Below are 26741 nucleotides of genomic sequence, written 5' to 3'. Positions count from 1 at the left end.
GATGAACTTCCGACGGTCTTCCGATAAACTCTCGGAAACCATTCTGCAGACTCCCGGCAAGCTCCTAGACTTCACGATTTGATCTTGGCGAGTTCCAACAAGCTTCTTCGGCAAGCTCTGATCTTTCTCAGCGAGCTCCGCGAACTTCCAACGAACCTTCAGGCGAACTTCCGAAAAACCCTTCGGCAAGCTCCCTACTCATTCTCGACTAGTTCCGGCAACATTCCCGACGAACCTTCGGACTTCCGTCGAACTCTCGAACTCACAACGAATCCTTCGCGCTTAACTCTGGCACTTTGTTTCGCTTTATGTCTTCATTGTTATCGTAGTTAATCCTGCACACATAAGCCAAAACTCTACTCCGATCTAGACAATTATTACAACGCGAATTGACATTCTGTTGCCCGACACGTCATTGGTAAGCGCTTCATCCGATTCTTCAGCGCATCGTCCTCTCTTGCAGCTTGTTGCCCAATCGGTGGTTGACCTCCGCAATCCCAATGTCCTTGGCGCAATTCCACTCTCCTTGGCCCGATGCCCGACGTCCGAAGCCTTCTGTCGTCCAATATCCTAACGTGATCTCCTCCAGCGCAATGTCAATTCCTCCTGCGTCAACTGTCTAATCCTGATCGAGTAGACCTGCATCACTCAAAATGCTTTTAAACATCTAAACACAATCAATTAGTTTCATCATCAAAATCCGAGATTTAATAATCTCCCCCTTTTTTATGATGACAACTAATTGATGACTAACGGAGTTAACCTTAACTCTCCGGAGTTTAACTAAACTCCCCCTACCAATATGCCATTGATAGAACACTTGGATTATCCCAAATCCAAGTAACATTCATCACATGTTATGAAAAACATTTAAACCATCATGCAAATATATATAAACAATTAAATGCATGAAGTCATCAATATACTTCTCCCCCTATGTCATCAACAAAAAGGAGAAGTAGCTCTAGCTATTTTAAAAGATATGCAAGTTTTTGCAACATAAAGCTAGATTTTCATCACAACATATAAGCACAAAGGCATAGCAAGATTCTTAAGTTCAATCATGGCAATTCAACACTTGATTCTTGTGCAAGATTGCACTTTGCTTTTCTCTGCATGTTCTCACTAGCAAAAGCTTTCTCCCCTTTGTTTTTGTCGAAAAGAAGGGAAGAGTACAAGCTAGCCAACTTTTGCCTTGAGCTAGCAATCTTTCTCCCCCTATATCATTGTCGAAAAGAAGGAGAGGAACCAATGATTTAGACTTTTACATAAATTATGAATTTGCATCAATCAATATTTCAATCATCACATGATACATACAATACAAAAATTGCAAAGAAATCATGTCATGAAAGACATCAATTGTTAAATATGATATGATAATAGTCTCAAAATTTTCAATTTGCAATACATGTGATACATTGCAATACTAAAAAATTTAATGCGATGCTTTTAAGGATATCAATCTATTTTTGATACAAAGCATGGTAAGAGCAATTATATTACAAGTTTTCAAAGTTTTGCATTTTTTTCTTCTTTCGAGATAGCAATTCTTTGCTTCTCTATAAGCTAGCAACTTTTACGATATGTAAGTTTTATTACATACAAGCTAGCAAATTTAAAGATTTGCACGTTAGCATATTTGCTTTTCTTTGCGATGTGCATGATAGCATTTCTTTGTAATGTTCAAGATAAAAAATTGTACATTATGCTAGCTAGCAAATTAAAGATGTTCAAGAAAGCAAGCTCTTTCTTCTCTTTTGAGAAGTGTCATTTTTGCTTCCTTAGCAAAATGCCAAACTAGCAAGGGACCATGTTTTACATGAGGCAAGCAAACAATTTGGCAAGTGTTACATTTGTATCTCTTCTTTAGATGTGCAAGAAAGTAAGCAAGTTTTTGCATTTTCTTAACTTGTGCAAGGTAGCTAATTTATCTTTGAGATTATCCTTTACATCAATTCAAGATAGCATATTAGCAACTCTTTCTCTCCCTTTGTCATTGGCAAAAAGAAAGGAAGATTCAAGTCATGAATATCAAAATAATAATTTTATCATGAATATTTTATCATTGTGTGTATCATTATTGCATGCATAATACCAAATCATCATATATATTTTCAAAACATATAAACTCATCATTATATACATGATTCCAAATCATTATTCATATCATTTCAATCATTGTTTCAATCATCACTATAACTCATCATGCACAAAATATAAAATCATCTAACATGATACAAACATTTATTTTCGAAATATTTATCACTATTTTCATGTTTGATAATAAAGTATTCATGATACACATTATATGCATATATCATCACAATAAAAAGCAATTGCATGCATAATTTTATATCACCACATAAGGAATATCAAGAAGAAATAATTGGGTGATGCGATAAACATTTCATGAATACAAGGAATTATATAAAAATCATATAATGAAAGATTAGAACATATGAATATCAAAAAGGCATGATTTCTTTTTGAAAAACCTACTCATAAATAATCAAAAGAAAATCTTAGGAGATCGATTAATGAAAAAATCTTGATTCATAATAAATCTTAATTTCTAAATATCACGGAATCAAGATCATGATTTTGAATAAAACCCATTCAAATTCAAATCGTCCAAATCATCAAAATCTCAACATTTCTTTCAAGAGATTCAAAATGACATAAATAATTTTATTGGTCTCTTAGGTAGAAATCAGTAAGATAGAGAAAAAGAAAATTTTTAATAAAAAATTCTTTCCTTCTTTTGTTTCAACTTATTGATTGATTCCATACATGCATGTCCCTTTTTTTTCTTTTTTCTTTTTAAATCCATGCATCATCGTTTAAAACGGAAAGATAAAAAATCATAAAAAAAAGTGCAACACATAATTCAAAAAAAAATTATTTCAACTCATTACTTCAAGTCAAACATGATTTCATTTAATCAAAATTGAATAACTTCAAAACCAATAAATCATCATGTATAACAATCATCAAGTATGATACAAACTTTTCAAAACGTTTATCATGATAAGGCATAGAAGCCAAAGAAACTATTAAATATAAAGCATATTCATCAATGATGGTTTCATTGGGCATAAGGCATTTTCAAACAAAATCATTTTGTTATTTGTTGTAGTCATACATTTTTCTTTTTAGGTGAATCTATCTTTTCATGCTTAAATTTTTTAATTTTTCAAAGATGCTAAAAAGAAAAACATGATATAATTTTTGAAAAACAATTTTTTATTTTCTATTCCTACTATCTAAATTAAGCACTCATGAAAAACTTCAAATAATTTCAAAATAATTCAAGAGAGTTGAATTACTTACCTTGCAGTCGAAGCCCGTCAAAGCCCAATTCGTCGTTTCACCTTTGGAAGTTCTTGATTCATCCTTGGGTGCCTTCCTTTTCTTTGGCCTCTTCCTCCATTCAAGTTCATTGTTTATTTTAGATTTTTGTTTAATGAACTTATTAAGAGTTAGTGTTCGAAGTTCAAGTTCATCATTGTCCTCATCACTTAAGTCATCGCTCAAGTGGTATTCATTTGTCCGGAGTTCCAAATCCAATCCTTCCTATTCTTTGGAAGGTGGTTCAAGTGTTGATTGTGTTCATCATGTGCATTGTGCACCATTTCATATATCATCAATGAGCCAATAAGTTCTTCAAGTGGAAAAATATTTAAATCTTTTGTTTCTTATATTGTCGTTACTTTTGATTCCCAAGCTTTAGAAAGTGATCGTAAAACTTTACTAACAAGTTCAAAATTTGAGAAACATTTGCCAAGAGCTTGTAAACCATTGACGACATCCGTAAAACGGGTGTACATGTCAACAATGATTTCGTTCGGCTTCATTCGAAAAAGCTCGAAATCATGCATTAAAATGTTGATTTTCGAATCTTTAACTCAAGAAGTGCCTTCGTATGTGATTTCAAGAGTGTGCCAGATGTCGAAAGTAGTTTCGCACCAAGAAACCCGATTGAACTCATTTTTGTCCAAAGCGCAAAATAAGGCATTCATAGCCTTTGCGTTTAAAGAAAACATCTTATTCTCCAAATCATTCCAATGGTTCATTGGAAGAGAAGACATTTCAAATCCATTTTCAACTATATGTCATAAATTCAAATCCAAAGAAAGTAAGAAAACTCTCATTCAAGTTTTCCAATAAGTGTAGTCCGTCCTATTGAAAAAGGAAGGACAAATGAGAGAGTGACCCTCTTGAAAGCCGTAAAGAGCCATTTCTATTTGGGTGTTAAACCAAAGTAGAAAAACGTTGCTATAATACCAATTGTTAGGATTGGAGCGGCACTAAGAGGGGGGGTGAATTAGTGTAGCGGTAAAGTACGATAAACTTTTGACGAATTAAACACTTTCGGAAACTTCGTATGATAAAAGCAACGTTTCGTTTGAAACCGTTTCGATTGCATTTTAACTTGAAGGGATATGTAAGAAGGAGACAAAGAAGTAGAGCATCAAAGTGAAGATGGTTTGCAGTAATATAAATGACAATAAGATAAACGCAAATCGATTTATAGTGGTTCGGTCATGCGACCTACATCCACTTGCGAAGCCTTCTTTGACGAGGCTCCCAACTTCCACTAGCAAATCACTTTGAAGGAGAAGGACAAATACCCCTCTTACAACCTTTTACAAGTGGTTCACTCTCTTACAAATTTTCAAAGAGAAAAAAGGATGTGAACACTCAAGCAATTGAAAACAAAAACTTGCTAGAGACTTTGCTAAGACTTTTATCTCAATCTCTCGCTTCTCAAATGTTATATTCTCAGCTGAGAATTGAGGGGTATTTATAGGCCCTAAGAGGATTCAAATTTAGGCTTCAAATTTTGAATTCTCTTGGGTTCCCTAGGTTGGCGGTGCCACCGTCGGACCTCTTGGGTGCTGAGCGGTGCCACCGCTCAGTCCAGTGGTGCCACCGCCTACACTATTTCAGCTCACTGGTTGGGCTCCAAACTTGGCCCAAACTAGTTCGAACTCGGGCCCAATTGGCGCCTACTTGGGTTATAGGATTAATATCAAATTCTAACCCTAATTAACGTGCTAACTACGAATTTAAAGACATTTTCTAAGCTATTACAAAGTCCATAAGTCAAGAGTTCTTCCGGCGAGCTTCCAACGAACTTCCGACGGTCTTCCGATAAACTCTCGGAAACCATTCTACGGACTCCCGACAAGCTCCTAGACTTCACGATTTGATCTAGGCAAGTTCCAACAAGCTTCTTCGGCAAGCTCCGCGAACTTCCAACGAACCTTCCGGCGAACTTTCGAAAAACCCTTCGGCAAGCTCCCTACTCATTCTCGACTAGTTCCAGCAGCATTCCTGACGAACCTTCGGACTTCCATCGAACTCTCGAACTCGCAATGAATCCTTCGCGCTTGACTCTGGCACTTTGTTTCACTTTATGTCTTTATTGTTATCGTAGTTAATCCTGCACACACAAGCCAAAACTCCACTCCGATCTAAACAATTATTACAACGCGAATTGACATTCTGTTGCCCGGCACATCATTGGTTGGCGCTTCGTTCAATTCTTCAGCGCATCGTCCTCTCTTGCGGCTTGTTGCCCAATCGGCGGTTGACCTCCGCAATCCCGATATCCTTGGCGCAATTCCACTCTCTTTGGCCCGATACCCGACGTCCGAAGCCTTCTACCGTCCAATATCCTGACGTGATCTCCTCCGACGCAATGTCAATTCCTCCTGCGTCAACTGTCTAATCCTGGTCGAGTAGACCTACATCACTCAAAATGCTTTTAAACATCTAAACACAATCAATTAGTTTCATCATCAAAATCCGAGGTTTAACAATACCGTCATTTGTATAAATATGATATTTATTTAGATATGTCATTTAGCTGTAATTAGAGCTTCGTTTACTCTGAAATGAATATAAAACTTTTGTATGGTATATAATAACCTGGCATTTCTTTTGGAAAAACCTGTAATTTGGTCCACTGCTAGGTAGTAGATCAATACTAAATTCAATTACTTTATCCGGAGGCGATCCTAATAATTCTTCTATAAGAAATATATGGATATTCCCACATCCCAGCAATTCTTCTCGAAAAACCTTTTGTTTTTTATACATTACTGGTATGTGTGAATATCTAGTGGCTATTCCAGAAAAATTGTTAGGATTATTTCCGGATAGAGAAATAAAATTCGGTATTTATCTACTATCTACTACCTGGCACTGGACCAAAATATAAAAGTACAATTTAGTGGCATTAAAACAAAACATATAAAACCTCAAATTATTTTTATTATTTCTATCACATACCATATAAAAGTTTTATATTTATTTAAGTAAACAAAACTATAATTATAACTAAATGACATATCTAAATAAATATCATATTCATAAAAATGATGATATCCGTTTTCATACTCAATATAGAAACACATACACCCAAAAGCCAAAAATAGCTCATGTAAAAAAAAAGATTTCAGATTTAGGAAATAGAACAAAAAAATAAAGATATTTCGTTATAATATTTTTGAATAGACTTATGATGATTTTCAAAATGTAAACTTATTTAAAAATACTGAATTGAGCACTACAGCACTCTATGGACCGGTCTAAAGTAGATAAACCAATTAACTCTACGATCTGATCCTGACCGTTGGATCATAGAATGCGTTTGCTTACTCCGGTAGTGCTCTCAGTTCCCACTTGAACTCGAGGATGGTGTGGCTTGGTAAGGGGAGGACGATGGATGTACTGACCTCGAAGCATAAGAAGAACCCATGAATTCTGTCTCCGGTACGCCATTGTGCCAGCAAAACCCCACAATCAAGGTTTCAGCCTCGTCGATCAAGTCATCGCCTTCCATGCCTCCAAGGGGATCGAACTCTGCCTTAGCGACTGCCAAGGCGGTGATGGAAGAGACGATCTTCTTAATAGCAAAGTCCCTATAATGGGGCTTGAAGAGGATGGAGAAGGAGGGGTCGCCGGCACCGGAGCGGGCAAGAAGGTTGAACTCAGCAACCATGGAGATGGGGCCTCCCTATTGAGGATAGAGGAGCAAGAAAAAAACAGAATAATATGATACGAGTAGAAAGAATCCTTTCGATTCAAAAAAAACTAATATAGTATTTAAAACAAAAGGATTGATATAGAACACTTTCAAGATATTCTCAAGTATATTCTTCCTTCTATCTTGCTTCATGAACTACGGTCCTATTTATAAGACATAGTGATAACTACTCATATCACCCATGATTGAGGTAGTTATTGAAACTACCCTATAACATCTAAATCATGGTAACTACCTAGATAACTACTAGATCATTGTAACTACCTAAATAACTATTAGATCATGATAACTACCTAGATAACTAGAATCAATTCTCAACAATCCCCCTTGATTCATAGTTACATACAACGATCTGTGACATAAAATAAACATGCTTTTGAATTGGAAGTGACTTAGTGAGGATATTTACAACTTGCTCATTTGTTCCATAATACTTCATTGCTATGGCTCCACTTGCTACAAGATCCCAAATGAAATGATAGTGTATATCTATATGCTTCGTTCTTCCATGAAATGTTGGATTCTTCGTTATTGCAATTGTGGCTTTGTTGTCACAAAATATTTCTATTAATTCTTTTTGTTCTTGATGAAAATCTTCAAGAAGTCTTCTGAGCCATATTGCTTGACAAGCTGCTGATGTTGCGGCTACATATTATGCTTCCGATGTTGATAACGTAGTTGTTGTTTGTTTTTTTTAACTTCAAGATATAGCTCCTGATCCGAGGCTAAAAATATTACCTGAAGTACTCTTTTTATCATCTAAAGCTCCTGCCTAATCACTATCAGTGAAACCAAATAATTTACATTTAAAATTATGAGAATACCAAATACCATAATCTGTAGTTCCAGCAATATAACGTAGAATTTTTTTAACAACTCCGAGATGATGTTTGCTTGGGCTATGTATAAACCTGGATACTGATAGCAGATAAGATTACCCCAATTATATAAGGAAATCTCTCTACTCTATTGAGAGAAATCCTCTATTCAATTGAAGAAAATTCTCTCTCCTAATCTGTATAAATAGGAGAGGGACATGTTAATGTATTCAAGCTGAAGATTCTTCAATAATTCTTCTTATCTTCTATTCTTTCCAACATGGTATCAAAGTAGGTGAGACGAGCAAGACTCCACGGTAATTGAAGCATGTTATTCACCACATCCTTTGCCTCTACAAAGCAAAGAAGGGGGGAACTATTTCCTCTACTACAGCTTCCTCCTCTACTATAGCTTCCTTCTCTACTGCAGCTTTCTCCTCTACTATAGCATCACTGCAACTTTCTCCTATGTTGCATCTCTGCTACAGTTTCCTCCTCTACTACACCTCTATTGTAGGTTCCTCCTCTACTATAACTTTCTCCTCTACTGTAGCATCGCTACAACTTCCTCTGTTGTAGCATCATTATAACATTGCTGCGGCTTCTTCCTCTGCTATAGTATTGCTATAGCTTTCTACATTGCTGCAACTTTCTCCTTTACTATAGTCATTACCGTCGCAGCCGCCACCATCGCCGTCGTCGTCGCAATCGCAGCAATAGGAAAAACAACAGTAGCGATTTGCTTTGCCCTACTCATGAAACCTCTGGCTCGTAAACTGTTTGCTTTGCATAAATCCAAGATTGGTATCCTTGACAAGAGCACCATCTTGGGTATGATAGCAGATAAGATTTTCCCAATTATATGAGGAAATCTCTCTACTCTATTGAGGGAAATCCTCTATTCTGAGGAAAATCCTCTCTCCTAATCTGTATAAATAGGAGAGAGACATATTAATATATTTAAGCTAAAGATTTTTTAATAAAGCTTCTTCAATAAAGCTTATTCAATAATTCTTCTAATCTTATATTCTTTCCAACAGATACTACACCAACAGAGAAGGTAATATTTGGTCGAGTATGAGTTAGATAAATTAAACCTCTAACCAAACTTCTGTAGTACCTTACATTTGTCAGACATGTATCATCTTCAAGTTTCAATTTCTCATTTATATTCATGGGTGTTGCTACAGCTTTACAATTAATCATATTAGATTTTTTTAGTAGATCCATTGTATACTTTCTTTGTGAAATAAAAATTTCATCTGATCCATGCTTCGCTTCCAACCCAAGAAAATAGTGTAGTAGACATAGATCTGGCATTTCAAACTTATTCATCATGCATTTTTTAAATTCTATCATAAAGTAGTTAAATGAACTGATATATATAATATCATCAACATAGAGATAAACCATTAGAATATTATGTTCACCTTCCTTCTTTAGATAAAGAGTAGGTTCATTATTGCTCCTCTTAAATTTATTTTGATGAAAATAATAATCAATTTTACTATACCATGCCCTTGGAGCTTGTTTAAGCCCATAAAAAGTTTTTCTTAGCTTATACACCTTTTCTTCATGTCCTTTAACCAAAAAACCTTAGGTTGAGTAATAAAAAAATTTTCGTATAAATCTCCATTTAAAAATATAGATTTCACTTCAAATTGATAAACATTCCAACTCAAGTGAGCAGCTAAAGCCAAAAAAGTTCTCACGGTTTCGAATCTAGCAATTGGAGAAAAAGTATCATCAAAATCAATACCTTGTTGCTGTGAATATTCTTTTGCTACAAGTCGAGCCTTATGTTTTTGGATACTTCCATCTGCATTAAACTTGGTTTTGAACACCCATTTTAATACAATAGCTTTATTTTCTTTTGGTAGATCCATTAGCTCCCACGTTTCATTCTTCTCAATTGACTTGATTTCCTCCTTCATTGCTTTTCTCCATTCCTCTTTTTTAACTGCTTCCTCAAAAGTTGTTGGATCTGAAATAAACAAAGCAAATGTTGAGTTATAAATTTTTGTTAGTGATCTGAAATTTCTTAGAGGGGTTTTATCTTAGGAATCAGAATTTGAACTTGTTGAATCTCGTATTTTGATGATGAAACTACTTGATATATGTTTATGATTTAATCTGCGTTTTGAGTGACGCAGGATGCTTCGATCAGGATGAGACAATTAAAGCAGGATAATCATGTTGTGCCGAAGGAACATGTCAGAAGATTGGACGTCGGGCCGGTGGATCGGTCGACGTATCGACAGAAGGCTTCGGGCCGTGAACTCGGGCATCGGGCCAAGAAGAGCGGGTATTGTGCCAAGGATATCGGAGTTGCGGAGTCAACTGGCCGATTGGGCAATAGGCTGCACGAGAGGACGATGCGCCGAAGAATCGGACGAAGCGTCGAGGGACCAATGACATGTCGGACAACTTGGTTAATTGCTTAGGATTAATTGTCTCGATTGAAGTTTTGTTTAAGTGTGCAGGATTAACTACGATGAGAGTAAGACAAGCAGCAGGAGTTGCGCCGGAGTCAAGATCATGATCACGTTGGGAGTTCGAGAGTTCGACGGAAGTTCGGACGGTCGTCGGAGGTTCAAAGAGAACAGATCCGAGAAGTCCAGAAGCTTGCCAAGCGAAGCTCGTCGGAACTCGCCAAGTGGATCGTCGCAAAGTCCAGGAGTATGCCGGATGTCCGCAGAAGGATCACCGAAGGTTATCGGTTGATCGACGGAAGTTGGCCGGAAACTCGCCGGAAGAAGCGATTGACGCATCGGAGCAAAGCTGCAGAAGTTGTCTTAGAGATATTCGTAGTTAGCACGATGATTAAGCATGAAAATGGGAGGTGATCCCATTAGCTTAATCTTGGGGCAATTGGGCCCCTGAAAAGATTCAAAGTGGGTCGAATGGAGTGAGCCATTCGGACCCTGATTGCACCAGGAGGTGCAACCGCCCCAGCCAGGAGGTGCAACCGCCTGGGCTGTGGGGTTGAGAGGTGCAACCGCCCCAGCCAGGAGGTGCAACCGCCAGGGTTGCAAGGCTGGGAGGTGCAACCGCCCCAGCCAGGAGGTGCAACCGCCAGGGTTGCAAGGCTGGGAGGTGCAACCGCTCCAGCCAAGAGGTTGCACCGCCAGAGCTCAAGTTCCGAGCTCTGCCAGGCGATGCAACCACCGAGCTCAGTCTTCGAGCTCTGGCAGAGTGGTGCATCTGCCTGAGCTCAGTCTCGAGCTTTGCAAGGTGATGCATTCACCAAGCTCAGTCTTCGAGCTCTGGCAGAATGGTGCATCAGCTTGAGCTCAGTTTGGAGCTCTGCCAAGTGATGCAACCACCAAGCTCAGATTTCGAGCTCTGCCAGGTGATGCAACCACCAAGCTCAGTCTTCGAGCTCTGCCAGGTGATGCAACCATCGAGCTCAGTCTTCGAGCTCTGGCAGAGAGAAGCAATCGGCAGAGCTCAGTCTTCGAGCTCTGCCAGGCGGTGCCACCTCTCCAGTCGAGAGGTGCAACCGCCTGATCCCAGAATTCTGGGATTTGATCGATTTGATCATTTTGAGCTCGAATTTTGAATTGGGTTGGGGCCTATAAATACCCCACCCATTCAGCACTGAAAAGATAACAGACCAATACCAAAATCGTGATCTTTTCTGTGATTCTAAAGAGCTCAAAAGTGTTGTAAAGCCTTTAAGTCTCCTCCTTCTGTTCTTCAAGTTTTCAACTGTAAAGTGAGGAGAGAAAGGTCTGTAAAGGTTGTCTCCTAAGCCTGTCAAAAGGAGAAGAAATTGTAAGAGGGAAGTTTGGCCTTCGCCCATTGAAGGAAGGCACCTAGTTGACGTCGGCAACCTCATCGGTGGAGGAAGCCAAAAGTGGAGTAGGTCAAGGCTGACCGAACCACTCTAAATCTCTGGTTTGCGTTTAATTTCGAGTACTTTATCATTACTGCAAACCTCCCTCATCACTACTGCTCTCTGCGCTTTCACGAACAAGTTCTAAGAGCTGTTCTTCCAAATCTGCATTCAGACGTAACTTCGTATTTTCATACATTACAGCTTACGTTTACGTTTGATTCTGCAGAACTGTTTTCCGCGCTTTTACGAACGAGCTTCCTTGCAGTTTACGCTTACATTTTAATCCTATTAATAACTGCAATCTGTCCTCTACGATTTTACGAACGAGTTTCAACATTTAGACGTAAAACTGCATTCAGACGTAAATCGGCTTTCCTCGCTCAATCATCAGATTTCAGTTCACGTTTACGTCTTGATTTCAACTGCATACTGCCTTCTGTGAGTATACAAACGAGTTTCAAAGTTTAGACGTAAATCTGCGTCTAGACGTAAAACTGCGTTTAGACGTAAATCTGCGTTTAGACGTAAAACTGCGTCTAGACGTAAAACTGCGTCTAGACGTAAATCTGCGTTTAGACGTAAATCTGCGTTTGGACGTAAAACTGCGTTTGGACGTAAATAAAACTGCGTTTAGACGTAAAACTGCGTTTAGACGTAAAACTGCGTTTAGACGTAAATCTGCGTTTAGACGTAAATCTGCATTTAGACGTAAATCTGAGTTTAAACGCAAAACTGCGCTTAGACGCAAAACTGCGCTTAAACGCAATCTGCACTTAGACGCAAACTGCACTTAGATACAAACTGAGAATTTGCTTTTGCATCACAATAGTTTTTGAACGATCGTAGCTTTTGGTTTTTAAATTATTATAAGATTTCCGCTGCACTAATTCACCCCCCCCCCTCTTAGTGCTCTCGATCCTAACAATTGGTATCAGAGCCGGGTATTTCTCATTTCGGATTTACACCCGAGAGAAATGACTTTTCAAGAGGGCTGTTCGGTCTTTCGTCCACCGTTCTTTAACGGATTGGACTACACTTATTGGAAAACTCGAATGAGAGTTTTCTTAATTTCTCTAAATCTGGATTTATGGAATATCATTGAAAACGGTTTTCAACTTCCCTCCAAACCGATGAACGAATGGTCGGTTTTGGAGAAGAAGAATTTTTCTTTAAACGCAAAGGCTATTAATGCCTTATTTTGCGCATTGGACAAAAATGAGTTCAATCGGATTTCTACGTGTGAAACGACTTTCGATATTTGGCGCACTCTTGAAATCACGCACGAGGGAACTAGTAGAGTCAAAGACTCGAAAGTTAATATTCTACTGCTTGATTTCGAGCTTTTTCATATGAAACCAAGCGAAACCGTTGTTGACATGTACACCCGTTTTACGGATGTCGTCAATGGTTTAAAATCACTTGGTAAAAGCTTTTCGGATTTTGAACTCGTTAACAAAGTTTTGCGCTCACTTTCTAAAACTTGGGATTCAAAAGTAACTGCTATTCAAGAATCGAAAAACTTGAACCATTTTCCACTTGAAGAACTAATTGGTTCATTGATCACATATGAAATGACGTGCAATGCACGTGAAGAACTTGAGAACCACCTTCCAAAGAACAGGAAGGATTTGGAACTCTGGACAAATGAATGCCACTTGAGCGATGACTCAAGTGATGAGGACAATGACGAACAAACCAACCTTCCAAAGAACAGGAAGGATTTGGGACATAGAACATTTGAATACCACTCGAGCATAAGCTCAAGTGATGGTGAACTTAAAATGAAACGAAAATTAAAAAGCAAAAAGAATGGAACTACTTGCTTTAAACGCAAGAAGAAGAACAAAAATTGGGATGAATCGAGCTCATCTGAAGACGAGAAAGTCAACAAAAGCAAGGCGACAAAATACGCCTTACCAGCCTACGATGTTGAGGTAATTAAAATGCCTTTGGTTTATTTTGAAATTACTTGATGCTTTCATGATATATTTTCTTTAGAATTAATTTTCTTGAAAATTACATGTTTAAAAATAAAAATACAGAAATTATGATCATGCTGATAATTTCGAAAATAATATTATGATAAACAAACAAAATGATTTTGATCATGGTTAAGAAGTAATAATGTGTATCATGTTTGATTAACATTGTTGAATGAAATCACGTTTGATTCAAAGTAATGCATAAAGATGTAATATGAAATGGTTATTAACAATTTTATGCATGTGATTTTAAGTTATCCATGATCATAAGCTTGTTTGATCTTCTTGACTTAATTTCAAGATCTATAGCAAAAATCATGTTTTAATTTCATTTTCGGATTCAGTTAACAATTGGTATCCTAACAATCGGATTTTCTCATACACTTATGAAAAATATTTTTCTAAAATGGATTTGATAAAATGATTCATGCTTATAAACTCCATCTTGAAATATGAATGATAGTGTTTATGCTTGCAAAGATTTGTTTCACATTCATATCTCCTATGATTCGTGTGCAAAAAAAGAATTTATAAATCATAACACAATGTGATTTCTTATGCAAAAATAAAGTGCTTTTGTGATTCTTTGCTAAAGAGAATAATTATTAAAATCATGATCATGATAACATGAAGCTCTTTATAAATCAAGATCGTTCATTATGCTCCCTACATTTATCAAAAAGGAGTTTTTTAAATGAAATGCAATTCAATGAAGTGTCATTTTGATATCTTGAAACTTGGAATATTTTAAAATGTGATCTTTGATAAGAATGTTTCAAGTTGCTCCTTTTACTATATCTTTTCAAATGAATCATAAGCCTTGATATCATATATCTTATAATACAAGATTTTTTTTTGCCTTATGCTTATCTTAATTTGGCATATAAAGACTAAGGCATGCTTGGATGAAAAAGAATCTCTTAAAAATGCTTTTCCCATTTAATCGAAATTAATGATTTCATGATATTTTATGAATCTCGAAATTAATTTTAATGACTTGATTATGAACTTCAAGTTAATGATTTAATTTGAATAAGTTTTATCTAAATCATAATCTTGATCTTGCAAAATTGAAGTCACAAATAATATCTTGTGGTAGTCATGAATTGATACTCACAATATGAAAACATTGATATTCATGACTTAAAATGGATTGAAACATTGTATGCTTAATTTAATCATTCTCCTATGTTTCAAAAATTCCTTAAATGCCTTATGTGATGATTGAAAACTAATCTGCTTTATGATGAATTACGAATCATGACTTGATCTATGATATAAATGCCTTGAAATGATTGAAATATTTAACACTTTTATGCTCTTCCCCCTACTTTCTTCTTGTTTTCAATGATAAAATGGGGAGAAGTTTTGATCATGCATGGTAGGATATAATTTGACAAAATTGATACCATCATGATATGAAACATTTATAATGTACAATTATGCATGCAATACTTGTGCTTTCTAATTATGATGTGATGTATTGCATATGATGTAAATCATGATTTAAAATACTATGAGTGCCAAGTTACACATTTTGAGAAGAAATTGTTATATTGAAATATTAATGTAATTATGAATGGTGATATGATATCATGCATGTAATACTTCAATTTATGATAATGATGCATGCTATGATAAAATATTCATGATGAAAAATTATCTTGACATTCATAACTTGATTATTCATCATTTGTCATGATTTTGAAATCGTTGTAAAAGGAAAAGAGAACTACAAAACTGTATTCTCTCTTTCTTTTTTACAATGACAAAGGGGGAGATAGCTAGCCTGTACAAGTCAAGAAGATGCAAAAACTTGATTTGCTAGCTTACCTATTTTAAGAAGCAAAGATTGCTAACTTGCTTATTTCAAGAAGAAAAATTGTCTTCTTGAACATCACTATCTTGAATATCTCAAGAAGCAAAACTTGCAATTTGCACATTGCAATAGGAAGCAAGAATCATGAGCTTACACAAGAAATTCATCTTGCATTTGCTTTCGAAATTTTTGCTAGCTTATATATTGTGAAACTTGTATATCATAAAAATTGCTAGCTTGTTGGTCTAAAGAGAAGCAAAAAGTTGCTATCTCAAAAGAAGAAAATGTGCTATCTTGCCTATCTCAAGAGGCAAAAAAGCTAACTTGCGCATCTAGCAAAATGAGCAAAATTTTCAAGAAGCAAGAGTTGCCTTCTTGAACATCTCTAATTTGCTAGCTTGCATAGAACTTGCTATCTTGAACATTACCAAAAGTGCTATCTTAGATGCTATAAAACTTGCATATCTAAAACTTGATAGCATGAATGTTCTAAGTATGATGTAACATTTGCTAAAACTTCTAGCTCCAAGATTGCATGATGATAAAACTTGATATTATAATTTTCATGCAAAGAGTTGAACCAATATCACACACAAACACTTGATTGTGATACTTCTCCTTTTTGTTGATGACAAAGGGGGAGAAGTATGTTGATGAAAGTATGTTGATGACATGACATGTGATGCATAAGTTTATGCATATGTTCATGTTGAAGTATTGCAAGTATCCATGATAAATATTGCAATGACTTGAATTCAGTTTGAATTCAAGGTTCTATCAATATGGCATATTGATAGGGGGAGTTTGTTTAAACTCCGGGAGTTAAGTTTAACTCCGTCATCAAGTGGTTGTCATCATCAAAAAGGGGGAGATTGTTGAATCTCGTATTTTGATGATGAAACTACTTGATATATGTTTATGATTTAATCTGCGTTTTGAGTGACGCAGGATGCTTCGATCAGGATGAGACAATTAAAGCAGGATAATCATGTTGTGCCGAAGGAACATGTCAGAAGATTGGACGTCGGGCCGGTGGATCGGTCGACGTATCGACAGAAGGCTTCGGGCCGTGAACTCGGGCATCGGGCCAAGAAGAGCGGGTATTGTGCCAAGGATATCGGAGTTGCGGAGTCAACTGGCCGATTGGGCAATAGGCTGCACGAGAGGACGATGCGCCGAAGAATCGGACGAAGCGTCGAGGGACCAATGACATGTCGGACAACTTGGTTAATTGCTTAGGATTAATTGTCTCGATTGAAGTTTTGTTTAAGTGTGCAGGATTAACTACGATGAGAGTAAGACAAGCAGCAGGAGTTGCGCCGGAGTCAAGATCATGATCACGTTGGGAGTTCGAGAGTTCGACGGAAGTTCGGACGGTCGTCGGAGGTTCAGAGAGAACAGATCCGAGAAGTCCAGAAGCTTGCCAAGCGAAGCTCGTCGGAACTCGCCAAGTGGATCGTCGCAAAGTCCAGGAGTATGCCGGATGTCCGCAGAAGGATCACCGAAGGTTATCGGTTGATCGACGGAAGTTGGCCGGAAACTCGCCGGAAGAAGCGATTGACGCATCGGAGCAAAGCTGCAGAAGTTGTCTTAGAGATATTCGTAGTTAGCACGATGATTAAGCATGAAAATGGGAGGTGATCCCATTAGCTTAATCTTGGGGCAATTGGGCCCCTGAAAAGATTCAAAGTGGGTCGAATGGAGTGAGCCATTCGGACCCTGATTGCACCAGGAGGTGCAACCGCCCCAGCCAGGAGGTGCAACCGCCTGGGCTGTGGGGTTGAGAGGTGCAACCGCCCCAGCCAGGAGGTGCAACCGCCAGGGTTGCAAGGCTGGGAGGTGCAACCGCCCCAGCCAGGAGGTGCAACCGCCAGGGTTGCAAGGCTGGGAGGTGCAACCGCTCCAGCCAAGAGGTTGCACCGCCAGAGCTCAAGTTCCGAGCTCTGCCAGGCGATGCAACCACCGAGCTCAGTCTTCGAGCTCTGGCAGAGTGGTGCATCTGCCTGAGCTCAGTCTCGAGCTTTGCAAGGTGATGCATTCACCAAGCTCAGTCTTCGAGCTCTGGCAGAATGGTGCATCAGCTTGAGCTCAGTTTGGAGCTCTGCCAAGTGATGCAACCACCAAGCTCAGATTTCGAGCTCTGCCAGGTGATGCAACCACCAAGCTCAGTCTTCGAGCTCTGCCAGGTGATGCAACCATCGAGCTCAGTCTTCGAGCTCTGGCAGAGAGAAGCAATCGGCAGAGCTCAGTCTTCGAGCTCTGCCAGGCGGTGCCACCTCTCTAGTCGAGAGGTGCAACCGCCTGATCCCAGAATTCTGGGATTTGATCGATTTGATCATTTTGAGCTCGAATTTTGAATTGGGTTGGGGCCTATAAATACCCCACCCATTCAGCACTGAAAAGATAACAGACCAATACCAAAATCGTGATCTTTTCTGTGATTCTAAAGAGCTCAAAAGTGTTGTAAAGCCTTTAAGTCTCCTCCTTCTGTTCTTCAAGTTTTCAACTGTAAAGTGAGGAGAGAAAGGTCTGTAAAGGTTGTCTCCTAAGCCTGTCAAAAGGAGAAGAAATTGTAAGAGGGAAGTTTGGCCTTCGCCCATTGAAGGAAGGCACCTAGTTGACGTCGGCAACCTCATCGGTGGAGGAAGCCAAAAGTGGAGTAGGTCAAGGCTGACCGAACCACTCTAAATCTCTGGTTTGCGTTTAATTTCGAGTACTTTATCATTACTGCAAACCTCCCTCATCACTACTGCTCTCTGCGCTTTCACGAACAAGTTCTAAGAGCTGTTCTTCCAAATCTGCATTCAGACGTAACTTCGTATTTTCATACATTACAGCTTACGTTTACGTTTGATTCTGCAGAACTGTTTTCCGCGCTTTTACGAACGAGCTTCCTTGCAGTTTACGCTTACATTTTAATCCTATTAATAACTGCAATCTGTCCTCTACGATTTTACGAACGAGTTTCAACATTTAGACGTAAAACTGCATTCAGACGTAAATCGGCTTTCCTCGCTCAATCATCATATTTCAGTTCACGTTTACGTCTTGATTTCAACTGCATACTGCCTTCTGTGAGTATACAAACGAGTTTCAAAGTTTAGACGTAAATCTGCGTCTAGACGTAAAACTGCGTTTAGACGTAAATCTGCGTTTAGACGTAAAACTGCGTCTAGACGTAAAACTGCGTTTAGACATAAATCTGCGTTTAGACGTAAAACTGCGTTTGGACGTAAATCTACGTTTAGACGTAAAACTGCGTTTAGACATAAAACTGCGTTTAGACGTAAAACTGCGTTTAGACGTAAATCTGCGTTTAGACGTAAATCTGCATTTAGACGTAAATCTGAGTTTAAACGCAAAACTGCGCTTAGACGCAAAACTGCTCTTAAACGCAATCTGCACTTAGACGCAAACTGCACTTAGATACAAACTGAGAATTTGCTTTTGCATCACAATAGTTTTTGAACGATCGTAGCTTTTGGTTTTTAAATTATTATAAGATTTCCGCTGCACTAATTCACCCCCCCCCCTCTTAGTGCTCTCGATCCTAACAGAACTGCTAATGGGTGAGGTTGATGATGAACTTGTTGGAGCAAAATCTGTCATTTGATTCTGCGGAGTGTTTAGTTCTACAGGAATCTGAATTTGTGTTCCACCTTTATTAGTCTCCCAATTCCAACTTGCCCTTTCATCAAACACAATATTTCTGTTAATAATAACTTTGCCACTAACATGATTATATAATCGATATGCTTTGGATGGTAAGGAATAACCAATTAAAATGTATTTTTCAAATTTTTCATCAAGCTTGTGATGATTTTGTGAATTCACCAAAGCATAAACAATACAACCAAAAATTCTTAGATGGCTAATACTTGGTTTCATACTATACCAAGTCTCAAAAGGAGTTTGATTCATAACAGCTTTTGTTGGTGAAATATTCAATAAATAAACTATTATTGCAACTACTTCTATCCAAAACTGATTTGGAAGATGTTTTCCTTTAAGTAAACTTCTTGACTTCCATTAAATGATTTTGTATTCATAGATCCACATAAGTCAGCATGAATTAAATAAAGACAATTAGATGCTCTCCATACTTTTCCAATAGGAAATGATTTTTTACTTTGTTTGCCATAAATGCATCATTCACATACATCAAGTGTATTAATCTTGGGCAATCCAAAAATCATTCCTTTTTGACTTAACAACCTTAAACCCTTAATGTTAGGGTGTCCATATCTTAAATGTCATAAATTAGACTCATTCTTTTAAGTTGCGACAAGTGTATGTCTTTCAATATTTGACACTTCAATTGGAAACATATTATTTGCATCATGCAAACATTTACTGTAATCAAACCATATTTTTTATCTTTAATAGTGTATGAACCATCATCAAATATAATCGAATATCAATCATCTATCAATTGTCCAACACTTAACAAGTTATGTGATAAAGTAAGAACAAAGAAAATATTATCAAGGTATTTTACCTTCCCTTGATTTGTCTTCACCTCAATTATTCCTTTTCCTTCCACTTGGATTTTCTTGTTATTTCCAAGTCTAACTTTCAACTTGTGAGTTTCATCAATATCTCTAAATATTGATTTTATGTCGGACATATGATTAGAACATCCACTATCTAGAAACCAAATATTATTTGAGATATCATGAACTTGTGAATGAGTCATAAATAACTTACTATATTTTGTATTTTTCTCCACATAGCTTGCTTTTCTCTTTTCCAGCAATCTGTCTTTATGTGACCAAACTTTTTACAATAGTAACATTGAATTCCACTCTTGTAATTTTTTTAATCATTATTTGATTGCCTTTGTTCATCATGCCCATTAAAGTGTCATCTTCCTCTTCCTCTTCCATTTCCTCTACTACGAAATCCTCCTTTGCCACGTCCTTTTCCTATTGATTTTTTATCTTCTTTTGAAGTAAAAGACTCCCCCTTAATCTGAAATATTTTTTTCTTCATTTTTTTCAAGTGACTTGTTCAACCTTGCTTCATGTGCTTGTAAGGAACCTATTAGTTCATCAAATGAATATGTAGATAAATCTTTTGATTCATCAATTGCGACAACAACATTATCAAATTTCGGAGTTAAACTTCTCAAAACTTTTACAATAATTATATGATCAGGAAGATGTTCACCATACGATTTCATTTGACTAACAATTTCAATCACTCGAGAAAGAAAATCTTATATCGATTCATTATTTTTCATGAACAAAATTTCAAACTCACGATGGAGGGTTTGAAGTTTTACCTGTTAGGATCGGAGCGGCACTAAGAGGGGGGATGAATTAGTGCAGCGGATTAAAACGTCAGTTTTGACAAATCTTTCATATGATAAAAATCGAACTCGAAAGTGCATAACTTGAAAGCGTATTCGTAAAGTTGTGCAGCAAAGGTAATGAAGAAATAAAGCACGTAAGAAGGTTTGCAGTAATGTAAATAGCAATAATGAAATGCAAACCAGAGATCACGTCGATTTTAAAGTGGTTCGGTCAAATGACCTACATCCACTTGCGAAGCCCTCTTCGATGAGGCTCCCACCTTCCACTAGCAAATCTCTTGAAAGAGAAGGGCAAATACCGCTCTTACAACTTTTTACGAGCGGTTCACTCTCTTACAGATTTTCAGCAAGAAAGAAGGAGGTGAACACTAGCAAATTGAAAACAATACTTGCTAAGACTTTTCTAAGACCTTTCTCTCAATCAATTGCTTCTCAAAAAGTTGTGTTCTCAACTGAGAATTGAGGGGTATTTATAGGTCTCAAGAGGATTTAAATTTGGGCTCCAAAATTTGAATTCTCTTTGGTTCCCGATGCTGGCGGTGCCACCACCTGTCAGTGTCTGACACTGATAGTGGACTAGCGGTGCCACCGCCTGGCTCTCGGGTGCTGGGCGGTGCCACCACCCAGTCTGGCAGTGCCATCGCCAGACACTTCAGTTCACTGGTTGGGCTTTAAGTCCAGCCCAAACCAAGTCTAATTTTGGGCCCAGTTGGCCCCTACGTGGGTTATAGGATTAACACATAATCCTAACCTTAATTAACGTGCTAACTACGAATTTAAAGACATTTCCTAAGCTATTACAAAGTCCGCAAGTCAAGACTTCTTCCGGCGAGCTTCCGGCGAACTTTCTACGGTCTTCCGATAAACTCTCGGAAACCATTCTGCGGACTCCCAGTAAGCTCCTAGACTTCACGATTTGATCTTGGCGAGTTCCAACGAGCTTCTTCGGCAAGCTCCGATCATTCATGGTGAGCTCCATGAACTTCCAACGAACCTTCCGGCGAGCTTCCGAAAAACCCTTCGGTAAGCTCCCTACTCATTCTCGGCTAATTCCGGCAGCTTTCCCGATGAACCTTCGGACTTCCGTCGAACTTTCGAACTCCCAACGAATCCTTCGCGCTTGACTCCGGCACTTTGTTTCGCTTTATGTCTTCATCGTTATCATAGTTAATCCTGCACACACAAACCAAAACTCTACTCCGATCTAGACGATTATTACAACGCGAATTGACATTTTGTTGCCCTACACGTCATTGGTTGGCGCTTCGTCCGATTCTTCAGCGCATCGTCCTCTCTTGCAGCTTGTTGCCCAATCGGCGGTTGACCTCCGCAACCCTGATATCCTTAGCACAATTCCGCTCTCCTTGGCCCGATGCCCGACGTCCGAAGCATTCTGCCGTCCAATATCCTGACGTGATCTCCTCCGGCGCAACGTCAATTCCTCCTGCTTTAATTGTCTCATCTTGATCGAAGCATCCTGCATTACTCAAAACGCAGATTAAATCATAAACACATATCAAGTGGTTTCATCATCAAAATACGAGATTCAACATTACCATAATCACCCTTGATGAGCCTTGAAATTTATTTTGAAGTATCAACCAAGCTTGCTTTGAGGTTGTCGCTGCTGCAATTCTTGAGAAGATTATCTTGTGTACAACTTGTTGAATGAAGAACAATGCCTATGAGTCATTCTTTCTATTTTCCCTCAACTTGATTTCGTCGTCTGGATCCGCATATCCATTCTCTATTAAGTCCCAAAAATTTTGAGACTTGAATAGAGTCTTCATCTTGATACTCCAAAATTCATAGCATTTACCCGAGAAGATGGGAACAAGGGATTGAGACATGGAATTGTCATTGAAAGCCATAATGCCCAATTCATATTGAAACTAGGGTCTGATACCACAAATGTTGGGGATGAAGGAGCAAGAAAAAAATATAATACTACGATATGAGTAAAAAGAATTTTTTCGATTCAAGAAAACTAATGTAATATTTAAAATAAGAAGATTAACATAGAATATTTACAATATATTCTAAAGTGTATTCTTCCTTCTATCTTGCTTCTTGAAGTCCTATTTATAGGACCTAGTGATATTTACCCATATCACCATGTCACCCATGATTGAGGTAGTTATTTAAACTACCTTATAACGTCTAGGTCATGACAACTATCTAAATAACTATTAGATCATGATAACTTTCTAGATAACTACTATAAATTAATTCTCAACACTCCAATGTAGCCGAGGCTGAGGCCGAGGTCGATCTTGATAACGAGGGATAAGAGCGCGACGAAGTTGTTGGGATGGTTGGAAAGGCGGAAGGAGGGGTTGGAGGTAAAAGCGGTAGAGAGGTCGACGGAGGTGGCGGGCATCGCCGAGAGAGACGAGGAGGCCGGAGAGGAATGGGATGATGTCGAGAAGGAAAAACCAATTAACTCTATGATCCGATCCCGACCGTTGGATCATGGAATGCGTTGTGCTTACTCCGGTAGTGCTCTCAGTTCCCATTTAGAACTCGAGGATGGTGTGGCTTCGTAAGGGGAGGACGATGGTTGTACTGACCTCGAAGCATGAGAAGAACCCATGAATTCTGTCTCCGGTACGCCATTGTGCCGGCAAAACCCCACAATCAGGGTTTCAGCCTCGTCGATCAAGTCGTCGCCTTCCATGCCTCCAAGGGGATCGAACTCCGCCACAGCGACTGCCAACGCGGTGATGGAAGAGACGATCTTCTTAATAGCAAAGTCCCCATAGTGGGGCTTGAAGAGGATGGAGAAGGAGGGGTCGACGGCACCGGAGCGGGCGAGAAGGCTGAACTCAGCAACCAAGGAAACGGGGCCTCCCATGTCGGGCGAGCCGACGGGACCGAGGCCGGTCTTGATAACGAGGGATAAGAGGGCGGCGGCATTGTTGGGATGGTCGGAAAGGCGGAAGGAGGGGTTGGCGGTAAAAGCGGTGGAGAGGTCAAGACGGAGGTGGCGGGCATCGCCGAGGGGGACGAGGAGGCCGGAGAGGAATGGGATGATGCCCAGAAGGAAAAATCGGTAGATGATAAGAATATTTGCATCTATTTACATAAGGGTTTTTTTTTATATTAAAAAAATTATAAATAAAAATTATAAATAATAAAAAGGATCGTGAACGGTAATTAAAAATAAAATACAAAAAAAAAGGCTCAAAAAGAAACATCAGTGAAACACATAACTGGATGATCACAGGATCGCAACACATCATAAATAAGCCTTGGGAAATTGACAATGCGACTACGAACAAATCCTCTGGTAAAGCCAGGGCAAACCATTTTTAAAATGAGACAATGTGAAATCCTCCTCAGGTCACGACCGAATGACGACGCTTTCCCAAATGATGGAATTTGTTTTCATCCCTAGCAATCTATAGCCCACTACTGTAACTGTGACTTGAGATGGCTGTCTAGTTTCAGAAAGGCCGATAGCGCATGGAGCTCTTGAATCTGGGAGCCTTCCTGCGTAAGGGGAAAAAAACAAAAGGATTAGGACAAGGTGGGGTGGGGCGAGATCAAGAAAAAAGTGATGAGCCAACGATGACATATACTCTAACCCATAACCGTAAGGGGCGGAGAAACGTGGTGGTGCCATGAACGCCCTCCTGACGGGTCGTCCCATGTATGGATTGAACCGCCGTGGGCGGAACTGCTTCTTTCCTGGGATATTAGTTCGCTTAGCCATCACCTGCGATGAGACATGATTGCTTGAACAAAAGACGTACATACATTTGCTGGAAATTTTGATTCCGTACTCTGATTCGACGGCCGTGTAAAAAAGATTCATTCAATTTTAGAGCTTCTTGAACAGCCTCGAGCTCCAGGAATTCAACGTAGGCAAAACCCTTCGGCTGGCCAAATGTATCCGTCAGAATAGTCACCCTGTTAACTGTCCCACTTGACTGGAAATGCATCCGTACTACTTCCGACGTGCAAGCATAATCCACCTGCATTGTTAATCGACAAGTGCAAGCAGGCCATCATCCGTAGCAGTTAGTCATAAAATGCAAGGTCAGATTAGTTTAATTTTGAAGTTATAACATTCAGATTAGTTTAATTTTGAATATGCATAAAAATTAAAATTGATTTATAAGGATGTGATAAATGTACAATTCTAAAATAATAATTTAGATTTAATACAATTAAAATATTAATTATTTTATTAAATTAAGTTATAATAATTGATATGAAGATCAATCTAGTATTATGATAAACTTGAGTGCCCATGCAGGTCAAAGATTCTCATATTCAACGAAGTTAACAGCCAAACTACCCAACCGTATTGACAACTAGCGACTCCAATCAAATCAAAATGCAAGAGCTCTGATTATATGGAAAGTCAGTAGATTAAACCAATCTATGTGAAAAAGTAGCATCAGTGATCTTTCATGCGTCTACGTTATCCTCTACACTATAAACGCATTGACCAGAACAGCAACATACATTACTTCATTGTTTATCCATGCAGGCAGCCATCAAATCTCGCACGGATGAACAAGCAAGTGAACTGATGTCTCAGAACAGCCATAATATTTCCCAAGTGCAGTACCGAGCATTACATGGTATAAAAACTCTCATGAGTGAGGTGTTGACAAGACTACGGAATTCTGGACTTACATTGCCAACAAATACAGATCGAGAATCAACCTCCGCTTTACTTGTTTCACTTGCAGATGTGCTAGCAGGATCTACACACATACACGAAAGAAAGAAGAAAAACATGTGTCATGCAGACTCATCTAGCCAAGAAACATAATGGGGCTATTTTCATATCAAATGAAAACAATATTAGCGTGTAAACGAACGCTTTTCAATTAGTAGAAAAATGGGAAGTGCACAAGCATGCAAAATAAGAAATTTCAGGTCAGAGTTACAACACACTTCATAAATTGCATCCAAAATCCTAAATAGATTTCAACCTCATCCTACTTTGTTATCAAATTCTGTATACTTGTGACCATTTGTTGAGCAATAGAACTTCAATTAGCTACAATTAAACCACAATTAACAGAACTTAAGATCAATTTTTGGAAAAAAAATAGAACATTGATTAGTTAAGCTAAAACCACAATTAACAGAGCTGCAAAACTAATGGCACTTGTTAATGGAGCTCCAAATGGACGTGCAACTAGAAGCACTCTAGGATTGAGGAAGGGGGACGATAGAGACCTTGGATGGCGCTCATCTCCTTCTCGACCTTTGCCTGTATCTCGCGCAGGGCAGCGGCCTCCTCGTCCATCGCCTTGAGCCGCTTCTTCATCTCGCCCAATTCCTGCAACGGGATCCGGTACTATGGTTAGGAACCTTGTGTGATCTCGAGGGAGGGCAAGGAAGGAGTACCGCGGCGGTGTTAGAGGTTTCGACGTCGGCAACCGAGTCGACTTCGTCGGGGATCTCTCCACCGTAGATCTCATGCTCTTCCTCCTCCATTCCCGCTCGAACCGTCGTCTATTCTATTCGATAGGGAAGTCGGGCCAACCCAAAAAGCTAATGCTCGGCTTTGTCGACTCGGACGGAAACCTCTTTATAACGATCTCCAATAGAATTAAAATGTTATCGGATTACCGAAACACCCTTCCATCTAATACCAGAATTAAACCGGTTTAAAGCAAGTAATAATCATCGTTAGTTAACAATTATAAATTTAAATAATATATAATTACTTATATCGATAAATAAATAAAAATAATTATACAAAATTGATCTTAAAATTGAAATGTATTATAAAATAATACATAATATAATGATATTATTCGTATATTTTTCAAATAAAAAATAAAATAATTTATTAATTAAACCAATAAATGTTAACTATTAATTGAATCCTATATCATTATAGCGTTGCCAAATAATTAAATATTAATATCTAACTAACATATT

The 26741-nt window shown here is 38.4% G+C and overlaps 2 protein-coding genes across 2 annotated transcripts; both read right to left on the bottom strand.

Annotated features, from left to right (window-relative positions):
- Positions 1–24068: 24068 nt before the first annotated feature.
- LOC135638071 (polyadenylate-binding protein 2-like) lies at positions 24069–24896 on the bottom strand. The gene is made up of 3 exons (XM_065151021.1): positions 24617–24896; positions 24419–24549; positions 24069–24323 (listed from the first exon to the last, which is right to left on the bottom strand). Exons 1-3 carry the CDS (start codon positions 24812–24814, stop codon positions 24278–24280), a joined length of 375 nt encoding a protein of 124 aa, XP_065007093.1. The 5' UTR covers positions 24815–24896; the 3' UTR covers positions 24069–24277.
- Positions 24897–25268: 372 nt separating this feature from the next.
- On the bottom strand, positions 25269–26343 carry LOC135638070 (polyadenylate-binding protein 3-like). Its single transcript, XM_065151019.1, has 3 exons — positions 26202–26343; positions 26031–26133; positions 25269–25549 (listed from the first exon to the last, which is right to left on the bottom strand). The coding sequence occupies exons 1-3, from the start codon at positions 26289–26291 to the stop codon at positions 25377–25379; spliced, it is 366 nt and encodes a 121-aa protein (XP_065007091.1). The 5' UTR covers positions 26292–26343; the 3' UTR covers positions 25269–25376.
- Between the last annotated feature and the right edge of the window lie 398 nt (positions 26344–26741).

This window comes from Musa acuminata, chromosome BXJ3-5, assembly GCF_036884655.1.
Source record: "Musa acuminata AAA Group cultivar baxijiao chromosome BXJ3-5, Cavendish_Baxijiao_AAA, whole genome shotgun sequence".
NCBI classification, from domain to species: Eukaryota; Viridiplantae; Streptophyta; class Magnoliopsida; order Zingiberales; family Musaceae; genus Musa; species Musa acuminata.
Note: the sequence above shows the minus strand (reverse complement) of the source record. Positions and strands in the feature narration are given on the sequence as shown.